This window comes from Rhododendron vialii, chromosome 10a (assembly GCF_030253575.1).
Source record: "Rhododendron vialii isolate Sample 1 chromosome 10a, ASM3025357v1".
Lineage (NCBI taxonomy): Eukaryota > Viridiplantae > Streptophyta > Magnoliopsida > Ericales > Ericaceae > Rhododendron > Rhododendron vialii.
In genome coordinates this window covers 33,973,689-33,992,035 of record NC_080566.1, presented here as the reverse complement: position 1 = coordinate 33,992,035, position 18,347 = coordinate 33,973,689, and the positions used below count along the sequence as shown (strand labels likewise).

General features: G+C 36.7%; 3 protein-coding genes across 11 annotated transcripts; all 3 read right to left on the bottom strand.

Moving 5' to 3' along the window:
• Positions 1-654: 654 nt before the first annotated feature.
• Positions 655-4,747, bottom strand: LOC131302387 (uncharacterized). 7 transcript variants are annotated; one of them, XM_058328971.1, is made up of 6 exons: positions 4,390-4,747; positions 3,996-4,094; positions 3,484-3,525; positions 1,843-1,987; positions 1,669-1,770; positions 655-869 (listed from the first exon to the last, which is right to left on the bottom strand). In XM_058328971.1, exons 1-6 carry the CDS (start codon positions 4,603-4,605, stop codon positions 811-813), a joined length of 663 nt encoding a protein of 220 aa, XP_058184954.1. In that variant the 5' UTR covers positions 4,606-4,747; the 3' UTR covers positions 655-810. The 7 variants fall into 7 exon arrangements, with proteins under 7 accessions (XP_058184954.1, XP_058184950.1, XP_058184956.1 ...); XM_058328967.1 differs by having other exon boundaries at positions 655-1,770; XM_058328973.1 differs by lacking the exon at positions 3,996-4,094 and having other exon boundaries at positions 4,390-4,719.
• A 3,783-nt stretch (positions 4,748-8,530) lies between these two features.
• On the bottom strand, positions 8,531-12,228 carry LOC131302386 (uncharacterized). Of its 2 annotated transcripts, XM_058328965.1 has the most exons (6): positions 11,709-12,228; positions 11,505-11,603; positions 11,193-11,234; positions 9,778-9,922; positions 9,453-9,554; positions 8,531-8,783 (listed from the first exon to the last, which is right to left on the bottom strand). In XM_058328965.1, exons 1-6 carry the CDS (start codon positions 11,937-11,939, stop codon positions 8,725-8,727), a joined length of 678 nt encoding a protein of 225 aa, XP_058184948.1. In that variant the 5' UTR covers positions 11,940-12,228; the 3' UTR covers positions 8,531-8,724. The 2 variants fall into 2 exon arrangements, with proteins under 2 accessions (XP_058184948.1, XP_058184949.1); XM_058328966.1 differs by lacking the exon at positions 11,193-11,234.
• A 1,874-nt stretch (positions 12,229-14,102) lies between these two features.
• On the bottom strand, positions 14,103-18,319 carry LOC131302385 (uncharacterized). 2 transcript variants are annotated; one of them, XM_058328964.1, is made up of 5 exons: positions 18,059-18,319; positions 17,561-17,659; positions 15,723-15,909; positions 15,015-15,116; positions 14,103-14,152 (listed from the first exon to the last, which is right to left on the bottom strand). In XM_058328964.1, exons 1-5 carry the CDS (start codon positions 18,275-18,277, stop codon positions 14,118-14,120), a joined length of 642 nt encoding a protein of 213 aa, XP_058184947.1. In that variant the 5' UTR covers positions 18,278-18,319; the 3' UTR covers positions 14,103-14,117. The 2 variants fall into 2 exon arrangements, with proteins under 2 accessions (XP_058184947.1, XP_058184946.1); XM_058328963.1 differs by lacking the exon at positions 14,103-14,152 and adding an exon at positions 14,361-14,572.
• Positions 18,320-18,347: the final 28 nt, after the last annotated feature.

Genomic DNA, 18,347 nt, shown 5'->3' with positions numbered 1-18,347 from the left:
GAAAATAGTTTTCATGCCAAAGACACCAATTTTCTGACCTTAGCATGCCAAAATGAGGTACTCGGAAATTAAGTAGCTGCCATTGAAGATATTAAGCCCTGTTTCTCTAAGGTTCTTATTTTTTAATTACTTATTTTTTGCTTTACGAGATAGATAATTCTCTCAAACTGCATTACTTTTTTGAAAAATAAGTAGTCTTAGCAGAACGGGTCTTAAAAGAAAGCTTTAAAATAAAGAGAAAATATTTATGGCACTTCATCCTAAACATTTGCTTTATCACTTTAGCTAAATTTTTTTTTCCACATAGTGGATAAGTGAGACAGAGCACCAAGAAAGGGAAAATTGAATTCATATTCAACATGAATTGGCAATCCTTGAAATTGGTATTCGTGCTCCACTTTTTATTGATGGCGTTCCACTTTGTTCATGAAATTACTAGTAATTTCACGTTAAAATTGGAACAATAATTCTAACACCACACCCAATTACACACCCAAATACACACACATACTCACAATAGAGGTGGGGCCCACACACACTAGGTGTGTAGTGTGTGCGGGCTCTACCCCTATTATGAGTGTGGATGTGTATTTGGGTGTGTAGTTGGGTGTGATTGTAGAATGACTCAAATTAAAATGCTATAAATAAAAAATGGATCGCGAAAATCAGAGGTATTATGGAAATGCCAATCATCAAACATTAATTAGTGCGAAAATCAGAGCTATTATGGAAATGCCAATCATCAAACATTAATAAATTCTCGTCACATCCAAAAACCACTTTTTTAATCCCCTCTCTCTCACCTCCTTTCTACAGCTGTTTCTGAACCTTCTCGAGGAACTCGAGCATGATCTCCGAGCCTTTCTCATCTGATGAGGAAAATAAAACAGAGAATTATGGAGGATAAATAATCCTATGACAGGCATTTTGAATAGGCGAAATTGGACATGGGAAATTCAATTTTCTGGAAAAGAAAAAAAAAACCTATTACAGCAATTGATTACAGAGTTAAATCGTAGGTTTTATTTTGGGCATTCAACCAATTAAACATTAATTAGCCATGCACAATTAATTCTATAACTAAACCATCTAAATGCGAGCGGTTCAAACCCAATAAAGCATAATCAATACCAAACCAACCTAGACCAGACCATAGACCTCGAACCATAGGTCGTGTGGGCCCACGAATCCTGAGTCCCGGCCTTGGTCTCATCTAGGTATTTGGTGACGGCGAGCACACGCACGTCCCTTGGTTTTTTCAATTCCCATAATGAGCCAATTCACATTCATAGTTAAAATGGATTTTGTTTATGTTTAGGCTTACCAAAATATCCAAACGAATATTCCATTTTCCAACATTTTTTTACATACAGAAGGATACTATTGTAAATTTACAAACAGGAAAACAAAAAAGGAGTGTATTTATAGAAACAGGGGAGTGAGAAACACACACACAACCAATTTCTAGTCGTCCATTGCTGCTATAAATGACCTTGATTCGTTCAAACTCTTTCCCATCAAAGTTAAACTTTTCCCCATAAAAGTTAAAATTTTTCTTGAAAGAGTTTTTTTTTTTAAATCTAGACCGTCCAAATACATCTGGACGATAAAAATTATACATACAACCAACATAACGGTTGTGCAAGTAGCATTTTTGAATAACAATACCTAGTTTAGGCACCACATGACCTTCAGGGTGGTGTATCACCAAAGGATCCACAAATGAATCCAGTAGTTCAATCCCATTTGGCTTTGCTCCGTCCTTCTCACCTACATTACAGCACTCCTATGAGAGAGAGAGAGAGAGAGAGAGAGAGAGAGAGAGATATAGATGGGGAGTACCTAAGAAGTGGAGTGATGGGCATTGAATGGGAGAGGAGAAAGCATTTTTAGCCAGCCTTGGTGAAGAAAACATAGACCCTCCCAATTTACTCCCTGACATTAGCATTACAAACTTTATCACAGGAACACTGGTGAGAGCCACACCCTGCGCCCAATTGGTCAATTATCAAAACTGACACAAAGCAATTTATTAGTATTAGTTCTCATGTACTCGTAGCTATGAGTATAATGAGTTTGTGCGAATAAATGACATTTGATAGAGCTCAAATCAAATCAAATCAAACCAAACTGAACCTTATGTTCTTATCACTTAGGATCGGCTACATGAATCATTTTTCATGTATTGAGCTCTGTCAAGAGTCACTTGTTCATACAAACCCATTATATTCATATATTTACGCACCACAGCATCTAATGTCAATTTAGATCTATCTCGCCCCGTAGCATGACTATCCAAAGCTATCATATCCACTCTTTTAACTACTGCATCTCCTGGCCTACGGTAGATATGTCAAAACCACCTTAGCCTATTTTTCCTCAACTTCTTTTCTATAGGTGCTACATTTACCATCTTATGAACCGTTTCATTTCTAATTCTGTCTCGTCTAGTCTTACCACACATCCACCTTAAACATTCTTATTTTCGCTACACCCATCTTGCTCACATATTATTTCTTAATAGGCCAACATTCTGTCCCGTAAAACATTACTGGTCTGATGGCAGTTTCATATAATTTTCCCTTTCAATTTTGTAGGACATAAGGTTCGGTTTGATTTGGTTTGGTTAGTTCTCATGTACTCTTATCTTTCGTTATTAATTTTTTTTTTTGGCAATTCTATTTTAGACATATTATCAGGCTAGATTCATATAGATGTATAATTTTTGGATGTTGTGGATTGACTCGATATGGTAGTTATCAAGGAACTCAAATGATTTAAAAATAATAATTTAAATTTTTGAAAGTTGTCGTATTACGTGATAGACAGTGTCAATATTTATTGAGAGGATAAAATTTTATAGTTGTCCTGGATGAGTTCTCATATTTTGTGTCCAACATTCTAACCGGCGTATCAATCTACTAAAATCCTTATAAAATAAATTGTAGCGAGTATGTTGGGGTACTTAAAAATATGTTGATCTTTAGGATGACGTGAGGAGATTTTCTATCGTAGTCTCAAATTTGAAGGGATATTGTTCAAGTTAACGGGGTTTGCAATGTATTTGAATTTTTTTAAAAGTTTTGTCTGTAATTCTATTTCTTTTTTTCAACTTTTTTATTATGATTATGAGCTTTATTTGAGGTAATGTATTAGGTATTCAAATATAAACTACCTGAATTGATTGGCTGTAAGTGGGTTGTGATTGAGTGTTCAATTAATTTTGAGTTGGGTGTTCAATTCTTTTTGGCTTACGTGTTCAAAACTATTAAAATTTGGGTATTCATTGAGATTTGAGTTGGGTGTTCAAAGAAAGACTTTCCCATAATTTTTACATGTATTCGAACCAAATAAAATTTGTTTGGGTATTTAGTTGACCATGGAATGCAACATATGGAGCCGCCTCTGATTTTAACTAAATAAATAAAATTATCAGGAAATTTAGAGAAGGTATGATATGAAAATTGAAATGCCACTCCATACCTCTGCCTGCATCCCTGGTAATGCAGAGGCTATTATCGCTCCCTTCCATAAAAGCAAAACAAAAAATTTGTCAGAAAATGACATATTTTATGGCCTTGCATAAATTGGTACTCCTTCCATTCCAAAATTAAGTAAGACTCAGTGCGATTTTTAGATCAAATATAAAATACTTACGAGAATAATTTTTTGAATTTGTCCACCAATTTAGATAACTTATTGTGATCTTTAAATAGATACGAAAATTTTAAAAAATCATACTCAAACTAACTTTTTATATCCGAAACTTGAAAATTTCTTTAAATGGACTAAAATTTGACAAATTATTTACCGGATGACAAACTACATCTAATACGAGACAAATTATTTCAGTCCTGTTCCGCTAAGCAAAATAAATATTTATTTTTGAACTAAATGTGATGCATTATGAGAGAATGACTTATCTCGTAAAACAAAAAATACGTACTTAAAAAATAAAAACAGTAGAACGAGGTCTGATCAATAAAAAGTAATACCTGGGAAAAACCAAATAAACCATCAAATGGTCCCATCCTTATCATGCAGTCCTCAATATATGCAATACACTCATCAAAATTCCTGTACTCCGAAAAATCCTACAAATGACATTTTTTTTAAGGAAATTGATTTCTACTCTCTCTATTTTACCATATAGACTATCTTTTTTTGTCTTTATTTAATGTGAATTTACTCTATTGCCCCTTAATTTGTGAAAAAATGAATTTATGAAAGGGTGAAAAAGTAAATTCAGATGAATAAAAACAAAAAAAATGAAATTTATATGATGAAAATGGGAGTGTAGAAATTAATTCATTTTTTTAAAATATAAAATTCAGAAATAAATGGTACTAATAAATTAAAGTACTACTGTACTTGAGAATGAAATCAAACCTGATTAAACTGGAACCATTCATAATAGGGAGGATCAAACTTCCCCTGAACACCAGATCCTCCTTCCGCCGGAAACGGCGCGTCGATGAACACCAAATCCATCTTCTCCCTCACGAATTCCGGCCATACTTCAGTCATTTTTTCAAAGATTTTCCCACTTGTTCTGAAAGCATGGAGGCAGAGAACCCTGGGTTTTCTAACAGGCTGTTGCTCCATCTTCTTCTTCTCAGTAGCTGTTGATTAGAACCTTATCAACAACCTTGTTGACTTTTTAAGAATAAGAAATTTTGTCTGCACTGCACGATAACTTGAAGCATGAAGAATTGGTCCCCACTAAGGGCTCGTTTGTTAGGTGTTATACACGGCCAATTATTGGGTACTCCTGAAATTCTGTGTAGTCCCCCTCCCCACCCCAAATAAAAGAAGGATAAATTTTCGTAGTCGTCCATCTAGTTTTACGGATGTCTTAATTTCGTTCATCTAGTTTCAATTGTTTTAATTTCGTCCCCGTAGTTTGTTTTACGTTCCAAATTAGTAAAATCGTTAATACCGTTAATGAAACTAACGGAAAAATATGATTAAAAAATTAAGTGTTCCAATTTTCAATCCGGTTGAACCGGTGCGAAGATCTTATTTTTTTGATCATTTTATCCTAGATGATCATAATGAATTTTTAGCTTTAAGGCCTTTCAACAAGCACTCAAAGACACCTTATTTAGTTTCATGGCTCTCTTAGGGTGCTCATTGAAAAGCCTTAGTTTCAGGATTCTCTCAGCCTTAAGGCTGATACATTGTGGGTTAAATGGATTCATGTTTATATCCTTAAAAGTTAAAGTTTATGGGGGATTCAAATTCCTAGTGAGGCTTCTTGGGTTGTAAGGAAATTGTTGAAGCTGCGTGCTACCTGTCAGGATTGGATTAGATACATCGTTGGTGATGGCAGAGAGATGTTTCTATAGACAGATAATTGGCATCCTTTGGGTGCTTTGTACAAGAGGTATGGTGAGGCTGTTGTGGCTCAAAGGGGGAGAGCGTTAAGAACAAAAGTGGACTCTATTATTGATCAAGGTTTCTGGAAATGGCCAAGGCAACGCAACAGATTTATTATGGAGATCATTAGGGAAACCCCAGTTGATTTTTTTCCTAAACCCTCCAGCTCTGACAAGGTTATTTGGACCTCTTACTAAGGATTTTATTTTTACAGCCAAGTTGCCTTGGGCAGCTTGTAGTCATAGAAATGCCTTTTAGCCTTGGCATGCTCTTGTGTGGTTTGGCCAAGCGATGCCTAGATGGAGCTTTATTGTGTGGATAGCTATCTTGGGATGATTGTCTACCAAAGACAGATTAGTAAGTTGGGGTATGTAGGCCTCTCCTCAATGCTCTCTCTGCCAAAATGGAATAGAGTCTCATACACATCTCTTCTTTGAATGTTGTTTTTCTTCTGCGATTTGACAGCAAATTTTAGCTTGGAATGAATTGGATAGGCCTCTTCTCCCATTATCTCAAGAGTTGGAATGGGCTGCTCAGAATAGGGAGGGTAAAAGTCTTCGAGATACAATTTATAAGTTGTTAGTAGCTTCCATTTATGTTTTATGGCGGGAGCGAAATTTTAGGATCTTCCAAAACAAATCCAGGGATGTGAATGGGGTGACTTCCGAAATTTTCAACTCGGTTAGAGCTAAAGCAAGCTCTTGGTCTACCATCAAGTTTTTTGCTCAGAATCGTCAGATTTGTGATACTTGGTTGTTGGACTCTAGTATTTTTGCACTTAACAATTCTGTGCATGTTACCTAGTTTTCTTAGGCCGGTTGTAGGCTTTGTTGCTTTTGTTGTTTCGGGGGAATGCCCCTTTGTTCTTTTGTAGCTTTTTTTTTGCGCTTTTGGTGGTTTAATAAAATTTGCTTACCCAAAAAATAAAATAAAATAAAAGATAAAATGATCAAAAAAATAAGATCTTCGCACTGGTTCAAACGGATTGAATATTGGAACACTTAATTTTTTACACTATTTATATATTAAAAGATATAGTTAAAAAATTAAGTGTTTCAATTTTTAATCTAAGAGATCTTTGAAACTAATAAGGAATTTTTGGATGCTCGTTGAAAGGTCTTAGAGCTAAAAATTCATTACGACCCTCTAGGATAAAATGATTAAAAAAATAAGATCTACGCACTGGTTCAACCGGATTGAAAATTGGAGCACTTAATTTTTTAATCATATTTTTCTGTTAGTTTCATTAAAGGTGTTAACGATTTTACTAATTTGGAACGTAAAATAAACTAGATGGACGAAATTGAGACAACAGTAAAACTAGAGGGATGACTACGAAAATTTGCCCATAAAAGAATATTACTATTACATAAAATGGGTCACTCATTGTCTCTGAATTACCCAATAAAAATGAATTGCCACAAAATTTGACACTAAGTAGATAATTTGGGGTTACCTCGCAGGCAATACCACGTGATATTTCAAGAGCGCTGAATAATTACTCATTATACAAAGAGAGAGATAAGTAGTGAGAAGAGATGAGTGAAGCTGGTAGTTTGGACAGCCTATGTTTTATGAGAAAAAAATGGGTTTATTTGTACAAATGGTCCCCAAAGTATTTTTGAAATGTCAATTTAGTTCACAATATATAAATCGTGTCTATTGCATTCCCAAAATATATGATACATGTTTAAATGGTCCCCGAAGCTAACTCCGTCCAAATTCACCGTTAAAAACAGGGGTATTTTCGGAACTTAACTACAACTATTTCATCTTCCACCTCCAAACCTCAATCCTAACCCTAAAAAAAAAACACACACACACACTCTCACACTCTCTCTCTCCCTCCCCTCCCCTCCCCCTCCCCCCGTCGACAACTCCCACATCCAAAATGTCCTTCTTAGACCACTGGCGCCACATCTAACCACCACCCCTCTCTTTTCCGAACTTCCATCTGTCTCTCTCTCTCTCTCTTTTAATTTTTTCCTTGGAATTTTGAGATCTAAAACTCAGATTTTCCCAAATTTGGGGTCTCCTGTTCTTCTCAAAACGGCCAAACACTATCATCATCGCCCCACCTCCACCCATCAGGCTTTGCCTCTTCCAGACAACCACCGTCGCCGGCGCCACCAAACTCCTCAATCTTAGATTAATTACCAGAATAAGCAAAGACAAAATTAGAGCTAACAAATAAGACAAGCCATGCCGTTAAAAAAAAAACAAGACAAGCCTTTCATGGTATTAATAATTGAAATTACACTGCTATATGCGTATACATATATATGCATACATAAATACAGAGCATTGAAGAGGCAAATCTGAATCTCCCTTCGTAGACGAATGAAAGCGGAAGCATGTGACCGTAGGTTCCATGTTTCAGGCTATCGACCTTGACGATCATTGGCTTCTTTAGGCCTAGTTTCACAGAGGCGCCGGCGTTCGGTTGTGCTTCGGAGGCCATTGGATAAGTGAGAAACCTAAAAGCGACGAAGATGGTGTTTCTCTCTGGAATTTGGTCTCTCTCTCCCTCTCTTTCTTTGAGGCCCTTTCAGCGTCCGTCTCCTACTCTTCGATTTGGGTTTGGTTCAATTGATTTGAAGCAGTTGCCCAATCAGTTAAACCAACCCGTGCACACCCGTAGCAGATAGGGCTCCATCCGACCTGTGTGGGATGAAATCGCTCAATGCCTCACCAATTTCTCTCTCTCTGCATTTCTTTTTCTGGGAAGGAAAAAGTGGGAGAATGGGGGTTTTCGTGGCTGGGTTTAGGAGGTCGTTGGGTTTTTGGTAGTAGGGTAGAAATCTGGAGGTGGAAGATGAAATACTTGTAGCCAAGTTCCGAAAATACCCCCGTCTTTAACCGTGAATTTGGACGGAGTTAGCTTTGGGGACCATTTAAACGTGTATTGTATATTTTGGGGATGCACTAAACACGATTTATACACTGGGGACTAAATTGACATTTTAAAAATACTTTGGGAACCATCCGTATAAATAAGCCTGAGAAAATGGCTTTGGGGGTAGGGCCAGGCTAAAATTGGACGTGGGCCGGGCTAAATATTAACGGGCTGGGGGCTTCGCGTAAGCACATATTTACAACATTTCATTATCATTATAGTGATCATAAGTGAGACAGAGGACTCTAAGAATAGAAAAAGAGATAGTACATGAATAATCAAACGAGAATCATCATCATCAACAATTGCACTTGATGGCAGAGAATGCCAATTGCCAGTGAAAGAAATAAATTTGATTTACAAGTTTTTACCACAATTAAGAGAGCCACAAATGGCTTTTATTAGTAATTCCCACTTTCCAGAACATGCCTATGAAATCTCTCTTCTCTCTACAATAGTTCCTGAACCTTTTCGATGAACTTGATCATGGTCTCCGAGCCTTTCTCATCTGATAAGGGAAAATAATACCAGAGAAATGGTCAATCACAGATGACAAGGGATGCTGCCAAGCGGCATCCCTGCAAAGCGGTGCCAAACGATTGATCCGACTGTTTATTTCGGCACGGACGGCTCGGATTGAATTTGAGCCGTCGATTGCTCGGCAAAAATTTGAATTGTTGATTGCCGAGATGAACGTCGGGTCAACCGCTCTGCACCCATTTTGCTGGGGTGCTTGGCAAATATATGACAAACATAGTAAAGATAACTTCCATCGACACAAAAGTAATAGGGGCCGGAAAATTTATTTTATTAGTATTAAAAAAAAATCCTTCACCATGGTGCTAACCCCGACTTCTGCGTCAAAGGTTTTACTAATTTTTCTCTGATTAATTTTACTATTTTTGATAATGGAAATGAATTTATTTATTTTTTCAAACGAGTAACAACAGTATATAGGTGATCGATGGACACTTTAAAGCAATTTCAAGGGATGTATCTATTGGCAAAGAAGCAAAAAAATCCAAATGGTGTTGAAAATACTGGAGGCTTGAAAAATAGGATACTCCCCCCATCCCAAAATCATAGTTCTTGACGAAAAGACAATTAATTTTTGAATAAAAAAAAATACTTAATACGTGAGAAAAAAAAGAGGATTTTTTTCAACAGTATTGAATACCTAGTTTAGGTACCACATGACCTTCAGGGTGATTTATCACAACGGGATCCACAAATGAATCCAGGAGTTCTATCCCATTTGTCAAGCCAAAGTCCTTCTCACCTACATATATAACACTCCAATAATAGAGAGAGAGAGAGAGAGAGAGAGAGAGAGGGGGTTCGGATTCTGTCCCTTCCAAGTTTTGGACTAAACTGGACAGTACCAATGTGGACCATACATTGAAGCAATAAGCGATCCAAATTTGGACTGTCCTATCTCGTCCAAATTAAGCATCGATCGGAGAGGATCTAATTCCTAGTAAAAATATAGGAGTGAGAAGTACCTAAGAAGTGAAGTGATGGACATTCAATGGGAGAGGAGAAGGCATTTTGAGCCAGCTTTGGTGAAGAGAACATAGATCCTCCAAATTTAGCCCCAGATATTAGCATTACAAACTTTATCTTAGGAACACTGGTAAGAGCCACACCCTGCACCCAAAAATACCAATTATTATCAAAATGCCATGTAAACTATATAGGGTTAGTCGGCCACCGTTTTACATTTTGTACAGAGACGTCACAAAGTAAAACCTTGTGAAATGCAAGAATTGATTATCTTCTGGAATATTGCAATTAACAACTGATTATCAATTCTCCGGTACAAGAGTATTGCGTCATGAATTTTTTTTTGTTGGCAATTCTATCGGCTGGTCCTGACTTAATATGTGCAACTCTTTTTAGGTCTCTATTGACTAAGTATTTTGTACTTGTTTTACAATGGAAGTGTGAGAATTTTATAGCGAAAGCGAGAATTTTACAATGGAAGTGTGACAATTTAACACTAAGGCTCCGTCTGTTTAGACGTAAAATATTTTCAAGTAAAATATTTTACTCGTTTTTCGGTGTTTTGTTGAAACAAAAGAAGTAAAATATTTTTCAAGGTAAAATGTTTTCCACCACTGGGGTGAAAAATGTTCTCCTCTCATTTTCCCCGTAAGTCATTTTCCCAACTTCCTCCCCCCTTCCCAACTCCCGATATTTCCATTTTCCTGCAGTTTTGTTTCTATTCTCTTTAATACCTCGACTCCCAGGAGACTCTTCTTCTTTTATTGACGTTTCGAACCAGAACGGGGAAGTTGTCTTGGATGGATGAACACAACAGTGGCCCCACACAAAAGTCTATTTCCAGTGGAGTATTTTTTTTCATATGTAACCAAACGCCAAAAGATAAATTGAAAAAAAAAAATCTGAAAAATCATTTTACACAAAAAAAACATTTTACATTATAAATTGTTTTACGCTGAATCATACGGAGCCTAAAAAGAGGATTTTTATACTAAAGCAGCGTTGTGATCGATGATCAGGATATTATTGGAAAAGTCCTTCTAGGGAGGTTATGTTTATTTGGGTTTGGATCGGGACGAATAGGTCTTGGTTTGTTGTCTCCTCATATATATATGAAGTGACTGTTCACAAGCCAAATCTTTTGGAGACTGATATTGGCACTTCAAAAATTGATGCAGGCACTTCAAAATCAGTGTAATTCCAAAGCCACTTTCCTTTGTTTTTTAGAGTGCATCCATCAATTTTTGGAGTGCCAATATCATTTTCCTATCTTTTTCTTTCTTTCTTTCTTGTTTTTACTTACTGGGGAATTAAGAAAGTGATTTCTTGAATTAAACCATGAAATTCGATTAGGCAAATTAAAAACAATAACCATAAACTAAAAGTGGAGAAGATATGAAATGCCATTGCATACCTCTGCTTGCATGCCTGGTAATGCAGCGGATAGAATTGCCCCCTTCCATAAAAAAACATAAGAAAATCTTATCAGAAAAAATGACTTATTTTCGGACCTTGCAACGTAATTCAAAAAAATAATAGTGATATTTGAATCGATGAGAAAAAGTTTTAAAGAAATAAGCAGATAACTGCTTAAATTTCCGATTTGAAACACAACCTTTTGTAATGGACTGAAGTTCGAATTCAAATTCGGATCCAATCCGATCTATTGACAAGCATAGACTGGACTTTTAGAACCAAGAGGCAATGTAAGAAAAAATAAACGTACTTGGGAAAACCCCATTAAACCATCAAATGGTCCGATCCTCGTCATGCAATCCTCAACGAATGCAACACACTCATCGAAATTCCGGTACTCCGAAAAATCCTAAACAATTGACATGAAAAAATGACATTAATTAATTGTAATGAAAATTGGAAATTGATGGCAAGGAAAGTACAAACTGCAGAGAATGAAACTAATCAATTAAACCTTATTAGCTTGGAACCACTCATAAAGAGGAGGATCAAACAGCTCCTCAGCTACACCCAATTCTTCCAATCCTCCTTCCGCCGGAAACGGCGCGTCCACGAAGACCAGATCCATCTTCTCCCTCACGAATTCCGGCCATACTTGGGTCTGTTCTTCAAAGATTTTCCCACTTGTTCTGAAACCATGGAAGCAGAGAACCCTGGGTTTCCTTGCAAGTTGTTGGTCGTCCATCTTCTTTTCTATAGCTGTTGGTAAGAGCCTTGCTGACTTTTAAAGAATGAAATTTGGAGTTCAAAGGATAAGAGCCTTGCGCTGAGCATGGAAATTTGGAATTCAAATCGGTAATCACATGTACGGAAAACTACCCATGTACCTCTGTTCCAGTGTGAACGATAAAAAAATTGTATATATAATAGATTCGATCTGACCGGTAGAAGTGCGATTCTGCGGCTGAAATTACATGAAAAAAGAATTATCACCGCGGATGGGTACAAGTGACCTGATGCTAGAATTTTCCAACTGCTTAATTAGTGGTTAAGGAGCTGTTAGACGAAGGGGATTGGTGGTTAGGAGGAGATTTTAACTGGAGTGGGGATAGATTAGTGAAGTTAATTGGTTTTGATTCCATAGTTGTAATCTATTCATATTTATTGAAGGTAGGAGTAGTACTTGTAATACTAAATCATAATAATGCGTATTATTATAGTGTTACATGAATAATAATCATGGAACTATCACCTTAATTGGAGCATCCCCACATGGACTGCAGATTATTTAGCGTTCATGGAGAACTGTTACGTGGTGTCTTAGGTCTCTTTTCTAATTTCTATTGTACATTGTAATCGGGTCTAAAACAAAATTAATGGACCACACCACAATAGATGATGGAAAAAAGTCTGAGACACCACGTGATGGTGTCCTAAGAGCACTGAATAATTTTCCCACATGCACGGATCGTCCATTATTACAGTATTGATCGTTATTTATAATTCATAATTTCCACCACCTCCAAGCATCTCTCTCTCTCTCTCTCTCTCTCTCTCTCTCTCATGAATAATGTGGCTGTATAATAAGAATTAAGGGGGACAAGTCCAGGTAGGAATTCAGTTTCTCATTGTTGACTATCCCCTATAGTAACACACACAATTATTTTATCCATGTAGCAAGTGGCATGACAGTAATTTAATTAGACTAATTGAATGTTTTAACGAGTACTAATCTCAAGTAAACTAATTATCATGTCTGTGGCTTTGAGAATTTATTGGCGCGTTCATTCTTGGTTAGAATTCGTTTGATCGTCCAGATATTTGTTACAGTATCTTTTTTCTTGGTTAGCACTTTATCTCTTTTTGAGACTGCTAGGAAATACTTCATCAGAATGCGCGTTAGTTGATGCCTGGGTTGGGGTGAGATATATCAACTGCCTTGTATTTTACTCGTTTTGTATAAGTTAGACGATTAGTTTGGTTTTGTCGAAAATGTTTGTAATGAATTCCGTATTGTAAGTGCCGTTAGGCTTATATCAACACAACTTCTCACTTTTGTAAAAAAAAGAAAAACCCATCAAGTAAACTCGAAACTAAAAAGGTTAAAGTTCCTTATGCTGAGAAAATACTGGCATTACAATGTGATAACTAATGATGTACCAATTTATCCCTTCTCATCCCTTGGGCATGGAATGCCCCCTGTTCTGAGAAAAACAAGACAGAGAGAGCAGGTTTTTATTTTCCTCTTATTACTTTTCAATTTTTCCTGAAAATGAAAATATTTCTTTTACTTTTTTCAAACAAGCAGTAACAAAAGTCTTCCTCAACAGCCTACAGCAGAGACTTCCTAAACTTATAGAAGGAATTTTTGTGGCTCACACTTTTAGAAGTAGTATTTATGTTGTGTGATTGGTGAGTGATAGTGATTGAGATTTGAGGCTCCGTTCGGTTAAATAAGCCATTTGGCTTATTTTTTTGTCCTTATTCAATTTTTTTCCTCATTTGTTAGTTTTTTGTTAATTTTTTTGGAGATTATTGCTTCTTCATGATAAGAGAAATTTATAAAGTAAAAAATTGCGATCAAAATCCAATTTTTTTTGAATAAAGATTAAAAAATTGACTTATTGGCTTATTTTTGTCTTTATTCAAAAAAATTAGGTTTCAATCGTAATTTTTTACTTTTTAGATTCCTCTCGTCATAACCGTAGGACCTAGACGGCCATGTCTAACCATGTGTCAGACATCGATAATCGTTGGACAAGCACACACATGTCGGACACGCATTCGATGCTAGCCAGTCATATTTTGGCTAATGGTTCTTGGGTTCCGGGTAGTTAACTGAACAACTTTCCGTTGAGTCCGCTCCTAGCTAGTATGATTTTCAACCTCTGTTCACTGGGAGGGACAAGTTTGGCTTGTTTCTTCAATCTTTCTCTTTGTTTTGTTCCAGTCCTTGTACTAGCCAAACACGAAAAAACTCAAAAATCTTTACGAGGTAACTAAATGAAAATTTAACAGATCGAAGGTACACCAAAAACATAGTAAATAATCCTTCTGCCAGTTAGCTCCAGCCACTACACATGGTAACCATAGACAGTTGCATTTTTTTCCAAAAGTTCAATAGTTCTATTCAAATAAGTATTACTACGTTAGGGTCGATGCGTTTATAACCCTTCAATGTTATCGTATTTTCATGATCATGATCCAAATACATCTTGGGGTCAGAGAAGTGTAACCCATCATAATTATAGTGTTTTCATGATACAAATATGACAAAAGTTTGCAGCATCATTTAGGCAAATTCTGTTCTTGGTAGCTGCAGTTACATCTTGTCGATCTTTTCAATGAAGCTGAGCATTGTCTTCTGTCCTTTCTCATCTGTTCAAATGTGGAACCCAGAAAGGAAAGTTAATCAATTTCTACTATCTAGTTCATCATATACGCGGCATTGTTGTAACACAGTGCCAATGTACAGCTTCCTTCGAACAATGGGTGATTTTTTTTTTTTGAAAGGTCTACTTATTTGTTATGTTTTGATACGTGATATTGCTTCAAGGTCATAACATATACGGGAAACAGTTAGACGGCAAGTTACTAATAGCTTACAAGTTTCAACCGTTGTATTGTTCATGGATTTTGAAGAACGGTTTTCATATCGATTCAGAGTTAATCTTAAGATTTGATGAGAGAATGATTTCTCGAGGTACTCTGTTGAAAAAGCATTTCACTGAGTATACCAGACCATCATCATTGTCGGCTGTTCGTATTTGAGATATTTGAACATATGCCAAGGAAGGAGATAGATTTGCACAACACTAACCAAGTCTTGCAATTGTGTGTCCTTTGGGATGGTGAATCACAAATGGATCCACAAATGATTCCAATAACTCAATCCCAGGTTCTTTCAAGAAATCTTCTTCACCTGTAAATGGCACGTAATATTGCATGACATAAGTACTAATTGAGTCTAGCTATGTAGCCTGGATACATACATGAACAAGGCAGAGAACATGGACATGAATACGAGACGCAACAATTCTAAAAAAATGGGAATACGCGCGAACACGGACTCGGACAAGGCAAATTTCCTTTAAGTTGTTTTTTTAGATGTGGAAACCTACATTGTAACCACTAAATATATGGATCATGACTCCTATCTATTATCTAATGCATTAGTGACCAATCGTGTATGTGCATATTAAACATACATCCATGTTTTATAGTAAACTTTTGGTCCAATACTTTTGAAGTTATAAATATTTTACGTTGGAAAAGCTTTCAAAAATTTATAGAAATCACCATGTTGTGTTCTCGGCGTGTCTCTCATGTGCCCCCGATGTATCCCAAAACAAAAATTATTAAAATTTAATGAACACGCCATGTGGCGTGTCCCCGTGTGTCCACTTCCCCCGAAGTGTTTGACACGGATACAATGATCTCTAAAGAGTATCTATGCTTCCTAAGAGCCTAACAATAGGTTCAAGTTACAGTTCAAAACCATAATCAGCATATCAAATGATGGAAGTACCTATAATATGGAGGGAAGAGCATTTGACAGGAGATGAAAATGCATTAACAGCCAGTTTGGGGGAGCCAAACATGGATCCGCCAAACTTCCCCCCTGACATTATAATCACATACTTAATCTTTGGAACCTTTGTAAGTGCCACACCATCTAATTGCATTCCTGGCAATGCTGCAGATATAATAGCTCCCTACAATCATTAGCGGCAAACAAGTTCGAAAACTCAGAGAAAAAAGCGAAAGAGTAATGCTATACAACATGAATTTTTTGCATACTGTCGTGTGGCCTTTCATTTCAACCAGAACTCCCAAAATTGTGACCTTTTTTTAGCATTGCGATTGGGACTCATAGTTGCAGAAGAACCACGCTACTGGTACAGACAATCTATGCATAGATTGTGCACAGATTTTGTGGTGGGACCCACCACGGGTCCCACACAAATGATCCGAGCCGTTCATTAAATGTAAAATATTTTTTCAAAAGTCTCCGTAAAAAATCAGCTCAATCTAATACCTATAAGTACTCGATCCAATTATCTAAATTTTCATTCAGATTTCTGGGAAATAAAAAGTTAGATGATTAGATCAAGTACCTATAGTTATTGGATTGAGCTGATTTTTTTATAGAAACCCTTGAAAAAATGTTTTACATTTAATGAACGGCTCGGATCATTTGTGTGGGACCCATGGTGGGCCCCACCACAAAATCTGTGCACAATCTGTGCACAGATTGTATGTACCAGTAGCATTTCGGGTTGCAGAAATGAGATTGTCAGGCTGAATTTTCATTATGATAGGAAATGGTTACACACTACACACACAGAAGACTGATGAACAATAAAGTGTAGGATTTAGCGACTCGGCCAAAAGGAAAAGGAACCGGTCCTCTCTAGTTTTGCAGGTAATTGTTAAACATTGTATCGGTCCAGTTTCGGATTTTGGGCCACATTTGGGACCCATTTTCATTGTTGCAACCGTTCATATTATAAAGCTCGTTGATGCCAAAAATCATGTTGATCGGTGTCTGATTAAAATGATTTCAAAAATCATGAAAAGAGTATACTGACACACCAAATTGCAACTCATTCACTTATTGTTTTGCACGGTTGTATGTTTGAATATCTTGACGAGCTCTATATAATGAACAACACTCGATCATCAAATTGGGTATCAGATGGGACCCGAAAACGTAAAAATTGAATCAGTCCAGTTATCTCCAAAACTGGAGACCGGTTCCATAAGAATATACTTGGATAGACATGGTTCTTTGGAGCCGGGCCCTATTGTTCATCCATTATGTGGTTGCTTTGTGCTGTGTTTGGATTGGTTTTTGAGAATTTTTGAGTTTGGTTTTTTAGGTAATGAGTGGAGAGATAAATTAAACTATGGTACGCCTCCTTGAACTTCTCGAAAATTATCATTTCCAATACCCAATACGAATAAACTTCATAAAAACTTTTGGAGAAATTAATCTATGGTACGCCCCCCTTAAAAAGGGGCATACGGTACACCCCTTTTACATTTGCTTTTGGTTGTGTTACGTTTGCTTATGGTCATTGTTCCGTTCGATTTAGGTCTTAAAAAAATCGTCACTATTCACAGTGACCTACGTTACGTTTGAGTTTGGTTATTGTTACATTTGATTATGGTCAGACCAAACTTGAACGTAACTGTGAACTCAAACGTAACGAGGACCATAATCGAACGTAACAAAACCATAATCAAACGTAACAAATCAAAATCATGCGAAAAATGGGTGTACAGTGCGCCCATTCTTTAAGGGGGCGTACAAGCATTCCCCCCTTTTCCCCCCAAAATACGAATAAGATATGGACTACTAACCTGGGAAAAACCCATCAGACCATCAAAAGGTCCATGCTTGATCATGTAATCTTCAATATAAGCAAGGCATTCCTCAAAATTATAGTACTCCTGAAAATCCTATCAAACCAAACACAAACCAGACAGAAAACCCAGTTTTTACTTGGAGCAATGTGAATCTAAAGTCGCCCAAAAACAGAACACCCAAATTTATAAAAAAACAACACTATACATTGAGACTAAAGATTACTCCCACCTTCTCAAAATGATAGTAGTATTCTACGAAAAAACATGCAATTTTAGGATAAAAAAAAAATAAAGCGCATTTGCTCATAAATTTTTTAGCGTAATTTTTTCGTACCAAATTAAGAGCTAATTGAAATCTTTAATTCGGTGCGAAAAACTCGAAAAAATCATGTACAAAAGTAAGTTACTCCTATTTTTTTTTTTTTTTAATCTAAAAATTGTACGTGTGTGGATAGGAGACTGTCAAAATGGACGGAGGGAATATATTTTAACCTCGCTAAACTGAAACCACTCGTAGTAAGGAGGATCGTAGAAGCCTTCGACATCGGATTTGCCTTGGCCCGGATAAGGCCCGTCAATGAAAACCAGGTCCAATTTTCCAAGCACTGTCTCAGGCCACCGTCGGAGGAGCTGTTTCCGGAGGATTTCGGCACTCGTTCGGAACCCATGGAGGCAGAGGAATCTGGGTTTCTTCTGGATTTGCGTTTCCATCTCAAAAAGTTTCGGTTTCCAATTTCTTGGGAAACAGAGGTCTATTTGTATTGATTTAATACGTTGATGA

Bases quoted from the DNA above. Each gene is read 5' to 3' on its own strand.
- LOC131302385 (XM_058328963.1), bottom strand. From the start codon at position 18,277: ATGGAAACGCAAATCCAGAAGAAACCCAGATTCCTCTGCCTCCATGGG. The intron at 15,910-17,560 runs GTTAGTAGTCCA...TAATGATTGTAG, and splicing joins GTCTGATGGGTTTTTCCCAG to GGAGCTATTATATCTGCAGC. The intron at 14,573-15,014 runs GTTAGTGTTGTG...ACATTTGAACAG, and splicing joins ACACACAATTGCAAGACTTG to ATGAGAAAGGACAGAAGACA.
- LOC131302387 (XM_058328967.1), bottom strand. From the start codon at position 4,605: ATGGAGCAACAGCCTGTTAGAAAACCCAGGGTTCTCTGCCTCCATGCT. The intron at 3,526-3,995 runs GTATTACTTTTT...CTTTTATGGAAG, and splicing joins GTTTATTTGGTTTTTCCCAG to GGAGCGATAATAGCCTCTGC. The intron at 1,988-3,483 runs GTATGGAGTGGC...AATTGGGCGCAG, and splicing joins TACCAGGGATGCAGGCAGAG to GGTGTGGCTCTCACCAGTGT.
- LOC131302386 (XM_058328965.1), bottom strand. From the start codon at position 11,939: ATGGACGACCAACAACTTGCAAGGAAACCCAGGGTTCTCTGCTTCCAT. The intron at 9,923-11,192 runs GTATGCAATGGC...TTTTGGGTGCAG, and splicing joins TACCAGGCATGCAAGCAGAG to GGTGTGGCTCTTACCAGTGT. The intron at 8,784-9,452 runs GTATTCAATACT...TTCCCTTATCAG, and splicing joins TCATGTGGTACCTAAACTAG to ATGAGAAAGGCTCGGAGACC.